Below are 12,574 nucleotides of genomic sequence, written 5' to 3' on the forward strand. Positions count from 1 at the left end.
CGGAGTCCAGCGGGAACTCGCGCTGCGCTCCGAAGGCCTCAGGCAGCTATCCCTGAAGCCCCCCTCTCTCTCCAGCGAAAGCAACGCGAAGCCTCCGGAGCGTGGAGGAAACGCTCCCTCTGCGCTTTGGAGGCTTTGCGTTGCTATCGCTGAATCCAAGGAGCCTGCATTCACTCCACAGGATGCATACACATTTCCCCATAATTTTTGGAGGGGGGAAAGTGCATCCTATAGAGTGAAAAATACGGTAGTTGTTTGAAATCTGATGAGAGGGCATTCCACAATTGCTCCACTAGCTACCTGTCTTTCCAGGTGCAATTCAAAGTGCTGGTTAACCTTATTAAACCCTATATGGCTTAGATCCAAACTATCTGAACGACTGTATTCCCTCATGTGAACCTGCCTGGGTTTTGAACTCTTCAGGAGAGTTCATTCCCAGATTTTGGAACTCCCTCCCTAGAGAAACTAGACTGGCTCCCTTTGTTGTCCTGCTGGCATGAAGACTTTTGTGTTCCAACAGGCTTTTGGGAACTGACTGCATTTAATGAAAGGGCTGGTGCTGTGCTGTTTCTATTGTAATTATTTGCATGGTTTTAACAGATTATAGTTTTAATTATATTAAGTATTTAATTGTTCTTTAATTATTGCTTACTATTTTAGTGGTTCTTATTTTTAGCTGTAAGCCACACTGAGAAAAAGGTGGGTTATAAATAATAATAGACAAGGCAGTCTGACCAGGTATTAGGAAGCATCCTGTACTATTGACAATATAATTTGCACAATACAACCTCTAGGATTCCTATGCAAATACAGATTAGCATTAATACAAAATCACAAAATAAATCTCAAAAGCTTTGAAGGTGGTAAATGCTTTTTAATCAAGGCCACATTTTAGAGACTTATGTCAGCAAGAAAAATGTATTTATTAACAGCAAAGGGGGAAAAAATCTTCATAGAAGTTGGAACTTTACTGCCAAGCCAGGCATATGTAGGAGAGAAAAAAATAAGTTACTGAACAAGTGTCTTCTACTTCACAAGAATCCTCCAACCACTTGTCTATCTCTGTAAAAAATAAAAAAATTACATAAACACATTTTCCAAAAGAGATAATTATATGCTCTTAACAGCTATATGACATGGGATGTAGCCTTTATATAATTGCAATCATCTGAAAAAAATCAATATTTGAGAGATTTCTCACCATCAAGTACCTGTTAGCAACCCTAGCAGGTAGCCCAAATTAAAATACAGAGCACTGATGCACATGCACACAGATGTACTTTTTTGGAACTGTAATGAGTGTTAATCATCTTACATGGAACAATCTGCAACTCATTTTGCCCCCCTATTTAAGAACAATTCCTACCAGCAGTTCTTCTAAGCTGTTCTGAATGTGTTCATAGACTTCATTAAAGAGCTCCTCTCTTGATTTTCTTCCATCCAACTGAACTGAAATATAAAACACCACCATTTGAAAAAGCAAGCAAGCAAGCTGAAATAAGCCAGTTATTTTAAGTATTGCTATTTCTGTGTATGCCAGGCGCACAGATCTGCATATGTAATGCATTTTTAAATCTGGCCAACAAGAGTTATGGGGAGGAGGAAAGATGTTTTAAGATTCACAAAGATCTTCCTGAAGAATGCAGTTTCATTTTCATGAATATATACTGGATTATTCAAAGTTTTCAGACCATTTACAGGCCTGATTCAGATGTAACAAAATACTGGTTTGCTGTTACAATGTTTCTGATCCTAGCAACAAACCATGGCAATTCAGCAAACAGGAAATAAAGGAGAGTTCAAAGTACAGTTTCTTAACAAGCTAGGACAGTGGTTTTCAACCAGTGTGCCGTGGCACTCTGTGGTGCCTTGAATGGTGGTTGGGTTGCCATGGGCAACCCTGGCCTCTGCCTCTCTTTCCTTCCTTCCTCTGATGCCCTCAACACATCTCTGCCTCCCAAAGGCCTGCACAGCTGTTTGTTGAGCCCCCCCAAGCAAATGGTGCCTCTGGGGATGGCCAAGGGTTGCTTCCCAGGCACCTGTCTTTGGGGCAGTATGAGGCACCTGTCTTTCGGGCAAGGTGGGCAGCTCAGAGACCAGGGGCAGCAGCTCCCCAGAGGACTCCCAATGAGAGGGGAGAAGAGAGGAGGCTGAGGGAACCCTCCACAAAGGAAGGGTGAGGGGCTGCCAGCTCTGCAGGCAAGGGGTGACATAACTGGGCTCCTGAGCCCCACAGGGGTGCAACAGAAAGAATGTAGTTGGGTCAAGGGAGCCGTGGACCCCAAAAGGCTGAAAACCTCTGAGCTAGGATACTGATTACAGATTACTGTAAAGTTATGTGCCTGCAATGAGTAAAATGGTCCCCATACAACTAAGCAAGCCCATCCAAACCACCTACCCTTTTAGCCCTCCAGATATTGCTGAACTATAGCTCTCTTCAGCCCCATCAAGAGAGATGGGAGTTGTAGTTTAGCAACATCTGGAGGGCCAAAGGTGTCCTAGCTCAAAGACAGATTTGTGAGCTTTACTATATCCCACCCATTTTTAATTTGACAACTTGTTCTGAATCTTGGGGAAGAAAGTGTAGACTCCATATGGCATGGAAGCATCCTTTGCAGCCCCAGCAGTTTGAAGCTGTGTAAAGGAGACAATCTGGGCTGCTAGAAAAGGACTACTTTGAAGTGAAGGATGGGCAGATACACAGGTGTTATCAATTCAACACTGCCCTACTCAAACAGTCATATACTGAAAGTCAATTCATTATGAACAGTTATTTAATGAGCAACAGTTGCAGCTTAAGCAAATCGATCATTTCAATAACACTAATATTTCACACCGGTAAAATCACTGTGGGAACATTGCCTTATAAAATCTTAAAATAAACTTACCTACCTCACAGAATACAATCTTCTTTAAAACTGACCCCATGTCCCAATTTAAACTTACCCACATCAACATTAAGGTCTTCCATTAGCATCTTATGCTTGACATACATGGGCCAGACATGACCGTCAAACAAACCCGGTGGATCAGGTACAGTGTAATTCCTTGAACTAAATATTTGGGGAGGAGGGAGAAAAAACACACCGTAAGTTTCAGCTTGAATGTGTTTACTATCGAGCAAATTAAGAAAGTCCTTTGCTCATGCAAACCCCATTTACTTATTTGGTCACCTTTTCAGATTATAAAAGAACTTGCTTTTTGTAGGGTGTGTGTGTGTGTGTGTGTGTGTGTGTGTGTGTGTTTGGCTTACCTTCTCCTCCTCTTGCATTCTTCATAGGGAATAGAAAGAAAATACCGGTAGTCAAATACATCAATCAAGGGCCTAAAAAGAAAAGAAAAGGTGACCAGGGTGTTTTTTTTAATACAATAAAACAAAGGAAAACCCCTCATGAATAGACCAAATGGTCTAGCGTCCTTTATCCAACAATGGGCATCAACACAATACTTACATCCAGCAACCAGGACATTGCCTGTTACGCGGCTCATAGCCAAGAACTATTGACAGGCGTATTCCCCATGAATTGTCTAATCCCCTATTAAAGCCATTTCAGCTGCAACCATGTTCTGCAGCAGTGAATTAAGCTCCTGTGAAAGAATATTTTCTTTTCTGTCCCGAACGGTCTGCTCATCAAATTCATTATGTGAAATCCATAACCATGAATAATATGTCATGCCCTCTCCTGCACTGGTTGTTATAAACTGAAAAGCCCACATGCTCTGCCTTTCAACCCTTTGATATTTTATATTTCCTTTTTTTTACACCTTTACAGCTCTACCATACTTTAATAAAGACTGAGCAACCAGAGGTATACACAATACAGTGACTCTCAATGTACCCTGGGGGGGTTATGTTCAGAGGATAGCACCTAAACCCAACAGTGCATATAGTCAAAACTCACTAGGATCAACGGCAGGTAGGATTGCCAGGCTTTTCCCCATATACCTGCCTCCTCTACTAATTATTTTTTGAACTGCCAAGCACATAAATCTGAATGCTCACAAGTTAAACACTTGTAAGTTGCGAATTACCTGTACTCTGAATGTGGTCACATTAAATTTCCATCAGGGCAACAATGTGTCATTTTACTTTCAATTCCTAGCATGGACCTTTATTTTCAAGGCTGCCACAAAAAGGCTTGATGATTTGATATTACTACACAATATAACAAAAGATCCTTCCTGAAGAGTCGGTGCTAGTTCATATCCTTGCAGCATGCATGTGAATATTATTGCCACAATGTGCATCATTTTACATTTATTACCACTGAAACCCATTTGCCATTTTGTTGCCTGTTCACTCAACTTGGACAAGTCCTTGAGAGAACTGGACTTCAATTGGTGGGTCCGTTTGACTTCCAAAACATTCGGAAACCAAGGCGCAGCTTCCAATTGGCCGCAGGAAGCTCCTGCAGCCAATCAGAAGCTGCATCAAACGTTCAGATTCCATAGAACGTTCACAAACTGGAACACTCACTTCCAGGCTGGCGGTGTTTGGGAGCCAAAATGTTTGACTCGCAAGGTGTTCGGGATCCAAGGTACAACTGTACAATATATGATTAAAATAATTAAGAAATGGGGCACCAAATGCATGTTTGGGCTAAAAGTGGGCGTGGGTCTAAAAAAGGTTGAAGAGACCTGCTTTAGCGTTCTCTGTAATCAGCTTGGATTTTCACAGTCTCAGACATTTTGGTGTCACATTCACAATTTTAACTATCTCACAGCTCACCCGGATAGTTAAGAATAGATTAAATAGTACTAGTCCCAATACGTATCCTTGGCAGACAGCACAACGTAACTCTGTTCTTGCTGTTTTCTGCTCTTGAACTCAGATGACCCATAAAAGAACTGGTAATTCTACCCCATGATCATTAAGTTCACTCAGGAGATTTTGGTGAGGGAGATGATCCAAAGCTGTTTGGAAGTCTAAGTCCCTTACTATAGGGCTGGCTCATATTCAAGCTGCAACCAGGAATATAAATTTTAAAAATGCTTGCTAAGATTTGAGTTTCCTCATTGAAAATATGCCAGCCTAGTCCTTCATTTCTGCTATTCTGCCCTGGTCAGCCCCACCAAAAATCACATTTTGAAAGAACTGCCCATCAGAACAGCAATTATCTATCACGCACCAGAACAAGTAATGGTTATGTTATCACAGTCTGCTGTTATGTGCTCATACAATCAAAAATAATCACACAACACTCATTTCATTATCAAAAACCTGCCAAGCAGCTGCTAGCAGTTATGTGATTAGATACAGACGGCTGGAACAGCTTTAGGAATATTAAGTTTTACTTACAAACAGAAGGGATCATTTAAATGTCATGACTCTATAAAGTAATCACCTAGTTAGAGCTCATTAACCGTGTGTTTCAGTTACCTGTAAGTATAAAGCAAGAATCCTTCCACGATAAGAATATGGATGGTATCATTCTCCTCTGAATCCTCTATTGCTCTAGTATCTAGTGTGTTGATGCCATGAGATCGTTCAAACTTAATTGGGTTTTTCTTCCAAGCGTTGATGGTACTCATCATGGCATCCATGTCCAAAGCACTAATAACTAAGACAAAAAAAGCAGTAAATTCATTAGATTCAAGAAAAACACATGTTATCAAAGTTATGAATTCCAAGGGACTCTACCAACTCATGCCCTATTGTGCAGTTCTAGGACTAGAATTTTTATTTTTAGTAATTGCATGGATATAAACAGAACTTACCATCATACTGTTTAAATCCATCTTCAACCTTTATCTCATCCTGGGGCTGAAACAGAATAAGAACTGTCTACAGAACTGCTGACAAATTCAACATCCATTTTAAGAGGAGCATGATGGGTAAAAGAGCCCGTTGAAACAGATTTCTGGTAATTCACTGCCCTTAAAAATGTATTAAATCTGCACCTTCAATAAATTTAAGTAGTGCAGATCTAAAAGGCAGAAACAAGACACTTCACCCTTTATCTAATCACCACCACAAGCACACCTAACCTACTTTCAAAAACAGAAATGTCATCCAGAGGCCACACCAGAGGTCTTATCCACTGACGGCAGAACAACTCACAGGCATCAACCCTCCTCCCCAAGTAAATTGATATGGCAAAACAAAAACAAGGCCAAGAGGACAAAGAAGACTTAAAACTTCAGGTAGGAACAGTATGAAACCCCATTAGGTTAGCAAGTTGGAGAAAACAAATTCTATACTCCTAGGATCAAAAGTTACCAACTGAGTGGTCAATGCCAGAGGTGGGGGAAAGAGAAAGAAGGGGAGCAATTTGCACAGTGTGGGGGGAAAGGACTAGGTGGGCTAAATATGTCCCCTATCACATCTGTTTAAAGTAGAGGTAATTAGATACAACCACAGGAGATCTGCATATTTGAAACCAATTTTCTCTTAATATTTAGAGTATCTAATTTTGACAGCAAAAAGAGGTGGTGTGCCCAGCCATCCATCTCTCCCTCCAGGTGTGTGCTTCTCAGCTAAGTTCCAATACTAGACATGAGCTAAGCTGTAAGACTAAGAAAGGCTATGGGGAAGCAAACAATGGACACAGGGCCCTCACTCACTATCCCATTCAGCTGTTAGAAGTGAATACTTTGTCCCCCATTTTAAATGTATGGATCTGCTGCTGATGCTATCTAGAGTCTTATTGTAAAGTTAAGAATTCAGCACCAAGGTGAAAATTCCGTGCTAAAAGCAGCCAACATTTGCAATTAGGTAAGGTAACACCAGCAAACCAACATGTTTCTGCATATTTTATCATGTTAGTTGTGAGCAAAACAAGCTATGCTCATCACTGAAGCCCCACTCACTAACCTCTGCAAATAGCAGGTTATTTTCTAACACATCTGCAAAACTCTCCTCAGTTATAACAGCTAGAAATCTGCCTCACCAAGGTGTGGCCAGTACAAAAATCCATTTTAGCAGGACCATTTGTATTCTAGCACTTGCAAGATGACATCCCTTCCCTGCCCTTCAAAACATTACTATGGCTGTGGGACAAAAGGGGAAAATACCACTTTTATAAGAAATGAGCAACTTCTATAGGCATTACTTACACAAATGAGTCACAAGGTTAATAACTGGTGCCTATGATTGCTTTTTACATCATTCTTTTTTCTTTGTGAGTCACCTATTTTAAGATTGTAAGCTGGGGGGCAGGGACCGTCTTACTACTTGATCTCGTTAAGCCACTTTGGGAGCCTTCTTGACTAAGAAGTAGCGTGAAAAGTACTTTAAATAAATAATGCTGGTTTTAACAGCTTACTGGACAACATATGATCAACTAGTATTAACTTCGGCATACAGTGGCCATTATTCAGCACACACAGAGGTAGTCAGATGGCTGCCCTAGGTCACAACAGCAGTTCTGCCCTTGTTATGTGGAAGTTCAGTTGTGTTTGTGCACAGGTAACGGCACAACAGAAATTTCTCAATTATTTCTCATGTAGATACAGTGGTACCTCGGGTTACAGGTTACGTGATTTCGGGTTGCGCACCGTGTCAAACCCAAAGTACAGGAACGGGTTACTTCCGGCTTTCGCACAGAACCACAACCCGCACATGTGCAGATGCGGCGCTGTGGGTTGCGAACGTGCCTCCCACATGGATCATGTTCGCAACCCGAGGTTCCACTGTATTGACAGAAATACACAATTATGGATATTAGATACTAAAACATCCTTTGTGGTTTACTTGCTGCAGCAGAAACTCTGCAGCATTCTATTACTGTTGTGGGAATGTATGGGAGATTCCAGCCATCGCTCCTTCCACAGACATCTCAGACAGAAATAGGATGTATTTTGGACTCGGCATTCAGAACACTGGGTGCTGATGGCCCTAGCACTGCCACACAGTACAACCCTCATCTTAAGAATTCAACCCATTTCCCAAAGCCACCTTATATAGAAAGGGTCAAGTGAAGTACCCCTTACAGACAGCAAGTCTGTAATAAGTAGTCTACTTACAACAGATGCAGGTTGCAGGATTTCTTGTATTCAAAACAGAATGTGGTAGGGGGTGATGCAAGGAAAGTGGGGATCGTAAAAGGGTATACAAACTGAATTCTGCCTCACCTTAAAGAAGTCGTCTTGGTGCACAACACTGCAATTAGGGAGTGCCTGCATAAGTTTGTTGGTCAGGGTGGTCTTCCCACCATTGGTGATCCTGAAATAAGAATGTGGGAGGAAGAATGGAAGATGAAAGGTGTGAATTAAATTAGAAAACATGCAGACTCCAAACACATCTGTGGGAAGCAAGAAACATCTCTGTGTGGGAAAACGTTACTAGGAGATGAGTGAACCAAAGAGATAAAGAAGGGGAAATATGAAACTAGCTGCTAGAAAAGACAGCTGTACTTCCTGATTCTGCTTATAGTGGCTGCAAACTCTGTTCTGACTACCGCCCATAAGCTTCCCTTCCCTCCCCCCCCTCTCTCTCTCACACACACACACACACACACACACACACACACACAGTGTGTCTACCATTTTAAAACATCCTCAGTAAGAACAAAAACTTAAGACTCAAAGGCGTAGCCATGTCAGCTTACTGCAGCTAAACAGCAAGGCACCATTTATTGTAGCTTTGGAGACACACAATGTGCTTAGTCAGATGCATTGTCCTTGTTTTATCACTGCTTTTATTCATAGACAAGCCAAAAGTAAAGTACTAGTTAAAGGTTTTAGGGCAGCCCAACCAGCCGTAAAGTGCATAGGATAACTATCACACCCTTTCAACCTAACTCAGAGTTGTCAATGCAAAGTAGAACCACGTTTGTGCATGGGGAGAACCACATGCACCATTCGGTACTCAAGAGTTCTGATGGCGCAAATCACAGTCCCATCTAGGCCAGCATCCAGTCTCCTACAGTGGCCAACCTATGGGTAGCTCACAAGCAGGGCATAAGGACAATAGTCCTCTCCAACTGTTGTTCTCCCAAAACTGGTATTCAGTGCTATGCTGCTTCTGTTCCTGGGGGGAGCAGGCATAGGAGCCACTGTTACCTTAATCTTCTGTGAAGCTGTCTTAAGCCCTTTCCTTGTAGAAAGAAAGGGCAAGATAAAAATATAATTTTTAAAAAGCTGTGCCGTCGTCATCATCATCGTGGGTTCTTAAGCAGCCTCCCCAACCAGACACAGAATCTAGCTTCTGACCACCCAACTAGTTTTAACGCACACATTTATTAAACAATCAATACCATACAATGTAAGATCTCCATAAAAATCAAATAACAGAAATCACTGGGTTAAAGCTGACTGAAAGCCCAGAGGTAGCATTATTATCAATTTAAGATGGGGTGGAAGGTTCGCAGTCTAGGAAGGACTTGCTCACAAATTTATTGACAGCTGCATGAATTATTATAGCGAGGAAGGGGAAGGGGCAACCAGAATATAAAAAGGAAGAATGATACAAAGAAGTGTGGGATATAGCTATTAATGATAAATTAACATGTGCCATTAAGGTAAGATGGGGAATATGCAGGAGAAATTATTCTGAGAAGATATGGAGGGTGTTTGTAGAATTTGTACTGTTAAATTGGAAAGGGGTCAAGCCATCGCAAGAGGTGTTGTAATTATTCTGAGGAGATATGGAGGGTGTTTGTAGAACTTGTACTGTTGAAACGGAAAGGGGTCAAGCCATCACAAGAGGTGCTGAAATTATTCTGAGGAGATATGGAGGGTGTTTGTAGAACTTGTACTGTTAAAACGGAAAAGGGTCAAGCCATCGCAAGAGGTGTTGAAATTTGCGGAGGTTGCATAGTTAAAATGGAATGGTCTCAGTGGTGAGGTCACATTTTATTCTTATTCATTTATTTATGATTATTAATTTGTCAGAATAAAAAAGTATAAAATTATATATTTTTTTAAAAAGAGAGAAAATAAAACAGTTCCATGAAGCCAGCAACCAGCCCCGCCTCACACTTTTAACATCCTACAGCATAACCTCAACAGCTGCCGTGGCACAGAATGGAAACTAAGCATGTGGAAGCAAGCCTCCTGCTGCAACGGCTGCCAGATCTTGCACATGGGCAGCAGGGCTGAAGGCCATCCCCAGAGGAGGGTGAAAACCATCCTGGCCCCGTTCATCCAACACAAGCAGCAGCAACTGCAGCAGACTCAGCTCCTCTCTCGCTACCACCCATCACTTTCCCTACAGGAAACACTGCTCAGCTCCACTTGCCCTGCAAAGGTGGAGGCCTGGAGGGGGAAGGTGCCCTCTAAGCCAACCTCTACTCAAATAAAAATAATATAATAAAGAAACAACAGGGAGGGAAGCCTAGCCTGGATCCTCCAAATAAGCGCCTGTGCAATTCGCCACTTTGTTCTGGGTCTTTCCCTCCCATCTCACCACCTTCCCCTTTTGCCCTTGGCGTGCCTTTTCTGCCAACCTGATGGCATTGCAAGCCCCTCCCCAAAAATCTGTTTTAAAGACCGCCTTAGTTTTCAAAAGGAGTGTTTCACAATTACAACATTTTATATTATTTTATGCAACCCATTGCTGCTGCTTGTTTTTAAATCAGCCAGTTAAACGAAATTTATTTGTTGGAGTCAATCATAATACAAACGAGAGCAAGCCATAAGTAAGTTAAAAAATAAAAATTCAGCCCCCTCTTCTTTCTCTCCCCAATCCCCTGGAAACAAACGTTCAAAACTGAACCGCTCTGGGAGAAACAAGGCATCTAAATAGCGGAGATAATTAATAATAGCAGCATGACGAATATATTTCGATCCAAAGCCATGCGCCCCTGTCCCCTCTTGATAAATACAGTAATAATTATAACAAAGTAGTAATTATAATAAAATAAAAATAAAATAAAAAAATAAAAATAAAAATAGAAATAGCAGCAGCCTGGCGAATATATGTCGGTCCAAAGCCATGAGCCCCCGTCCCCGCTTGACAGTAATAGTAATAATTATAATAAAATCAAAAATAAAAGCAAGTGAAAATAAAATACAGCAGCAGCATGGCGAATATATGTCGGTCCAAAGCAATGAGCCCCCGTCCCCGCTTGATAGTAATGATTATAATAAAGTAATAATTATAATAAAAATAAGACCAAGTGAATATAAAATAAAATGAGCAGCAGCTGTAGCAGCAGCATGGCGAATATATGTCGGTCCAGAGCCATGCGCCCCCGCGCACCCCCCCGCCCGCTCGGCTCCCGCGCGCGCCTTCCTCGCTCGCGCCCGCGCCCCACGCGCCAAAATTCTCCTCACCCGCCAATGCCGACGATGACTTTCATGCTGGTGATGCTGCTGCTGCGCGCGAGGCCCGGAGGCGTCGGCGGCGTCGGCTTCCCTCACAGTCGGTCCCTTCCGAAGCTAGAGGAGGAGGAGGACGAGGAGGACAGAGAAGGGGGAAGAGAGGGACCACGAGCGTCAGCTCCCGAGGGGCGCCATTATCTCCGGGAAACGGCGGCAAGAGCGAGAGCCGTCCGCGCCGCGGCGAAGCGCTCGCCGAAAAGAAGAGCCAGCTAACGGCTGCGCGCGCCTCTCGCCTCTCCGCCGGGGCGACGCGAGCGCTCATTGGGCGGGAAGGGGCGCCGCAGCCAACCAACGGGCCCGGAGCGCCGGCGGAATGTCCGCGCTGTCCAACCCGGGGGCAGAAACGAAGGCGGGTTCGATTCCCATTGGCTGGCCCTCGGTCCCCGCCCCCTGGCAACGCTGGACACGCCCCCCTCGTGCAACCTTGCAATGACTCTTCTCCCAGCGCACGTTTTCCTTTTCTTTACAGCTTCCGGGGAGGGTGGAGGCAGCAGATTTGGGTGGGGAAGGTTATTGGCAGCACCAAGCTGTGTTTGTTTTTATTTTATTTTTCACTGAGGAGGGTAGATGGAACCGTGAACGGTAGCTTATAATCGGTGTTTTTTTTCTTTAAATAAAAATCTCATTTTGACTCAAGAAAATCACAATTTTGTAATTCAAATCTAGAAAAACAAATACAGTAAAAGGACATTGGGATAGCAATAGAACTGACGATTCACCATGCTAGAGGAGAAACTAAAAAATTAAAAAAAAATAGTTTCTTCTGTTAGATTCACAAAATGTGTAGTGGTACCCCCAGAAAAAAAGCACTGCTTATAATAAGATTTATCTTGTAGGCTCATTTGATCATATGTGGTAGGTTTTATTTTATTTATTTTAATTATTGAATTTATATGCTGCCCTATACCTGGAGAGACATCACCTTGCCAACAAAGGTCCGTATAGTTAGTCTCAGTCTCAGTCAGTTTTATTGCACATAGCCAAAGGCTGCCGCAATGTACACAGAATTATTTGACAATTAAAAGAAAATATACTGAATTGATAAAAAAGACTTAAAACATTTATATTATTAAAACATTACGTACACTAAACAGAGCTATAAAAGTACCCCAATGTACAAATAAAAACATTAAACAATAAAATTCATAAGCTAAAATCACGTGGCCACTAATGTTAAAAACAATATCAATTAATACAGTGTGCAATTTATACTCAAGAGTTTGGTGACAAAGATAGAGCATAGCCTGAGGTAGGTAGATAGGATCAAATAAATTCATCTCCTTTACAGTTAATGGCTACCTTGGCTATA

The 12,574-nt window shown here is 42.2% G+C and overlaps 1 protein-coding gene and 1 long non-coding RNA gene across 2 annotated transcripts; one reads left to right on the top strand and one right to left on the bottom strand.

Moving 5' to 3' along the window:
* Nucleotides 1-853: 853 nt before the first annotated feature.
* On the bottom strand, nucleotides 854-11,599 carry LOC310831765 (nicotinamide riboside kinase 2-like). Its single transcript, XM_083712952.1, has 8 exons — nucleotides 11,218-11,599; nucleotides 8,074-8,164; nucleotides 5,719-5,764; nucleotides 5,381-5,561; nucleotides 3,254-3,325; nucleotides 2,947-3,053; nucleotides 1,367-1,449; nucleotides 854-1,062 (listed from the first exon to the last, which is right to left on the bottom strand). Exons 1-8 carry the CDS (start codon nucleotides 11,241-11,243, stop codon nucleotides 1,057-1,059), a joined length of 612 nt encoding a protein of 203 aa, XP_083569078.1. The 5' UTR covers nucleotides 11,244-11,599; the 3' UTR covers nucleotides 854-1,056.
* On the top strand, nucleotides 8,171-9,860 carry LOC310831839. Its single transcript, XR_014558013.1, has 2 exons — nucleotides 8,171-9,563; nucleotides 9,734-9,860. It is a non-coding gene; the product is annotated as an uncharacterized lncRNA (long non-coding RNA).
* Nucleotides 11,600-12,574: the final 975 nt, after the last annotated feature.

Source organism: Podarcis gaigeae, assembly GCF_964106915.1.
Source record: "Podarcis gaigeae genome assembly, chromosome: 14".
NCBI classification, from domain to species: domain Eukaryota; kingdom Metazoa; phylum Chordata; class Lepidosauria; order Squamata; family Lacertidae; genus Podarcis; species Podarcis gaigeae.

What these genes read in the sequence shown, in the direction of transcription:
- LOC310831765 (XM_083712952.1), bottom strand. Translation starts at nt 11,243, where the DNA reads ATGAAAGTCATCGTCGGCATTGGCGG. An exon ending in TGGATTTAAACAGTATGATG is followed by an intron (nt 5,562 to 5,718) that starts GTAAGTTCTGTT and finishes TTTTTGTCTTAG; the next exon opens with TTATTAGTGCTTTGGACATG. An exon ending in GAATGCAAGAGGAGGAGAAG is followed by an intron (nt 3,054 to 3,253) that starts GTAAGCCAAACA and finishes CCAAATATTTAG; the next exon opens with TTCAAGGAATTACACTGTAC.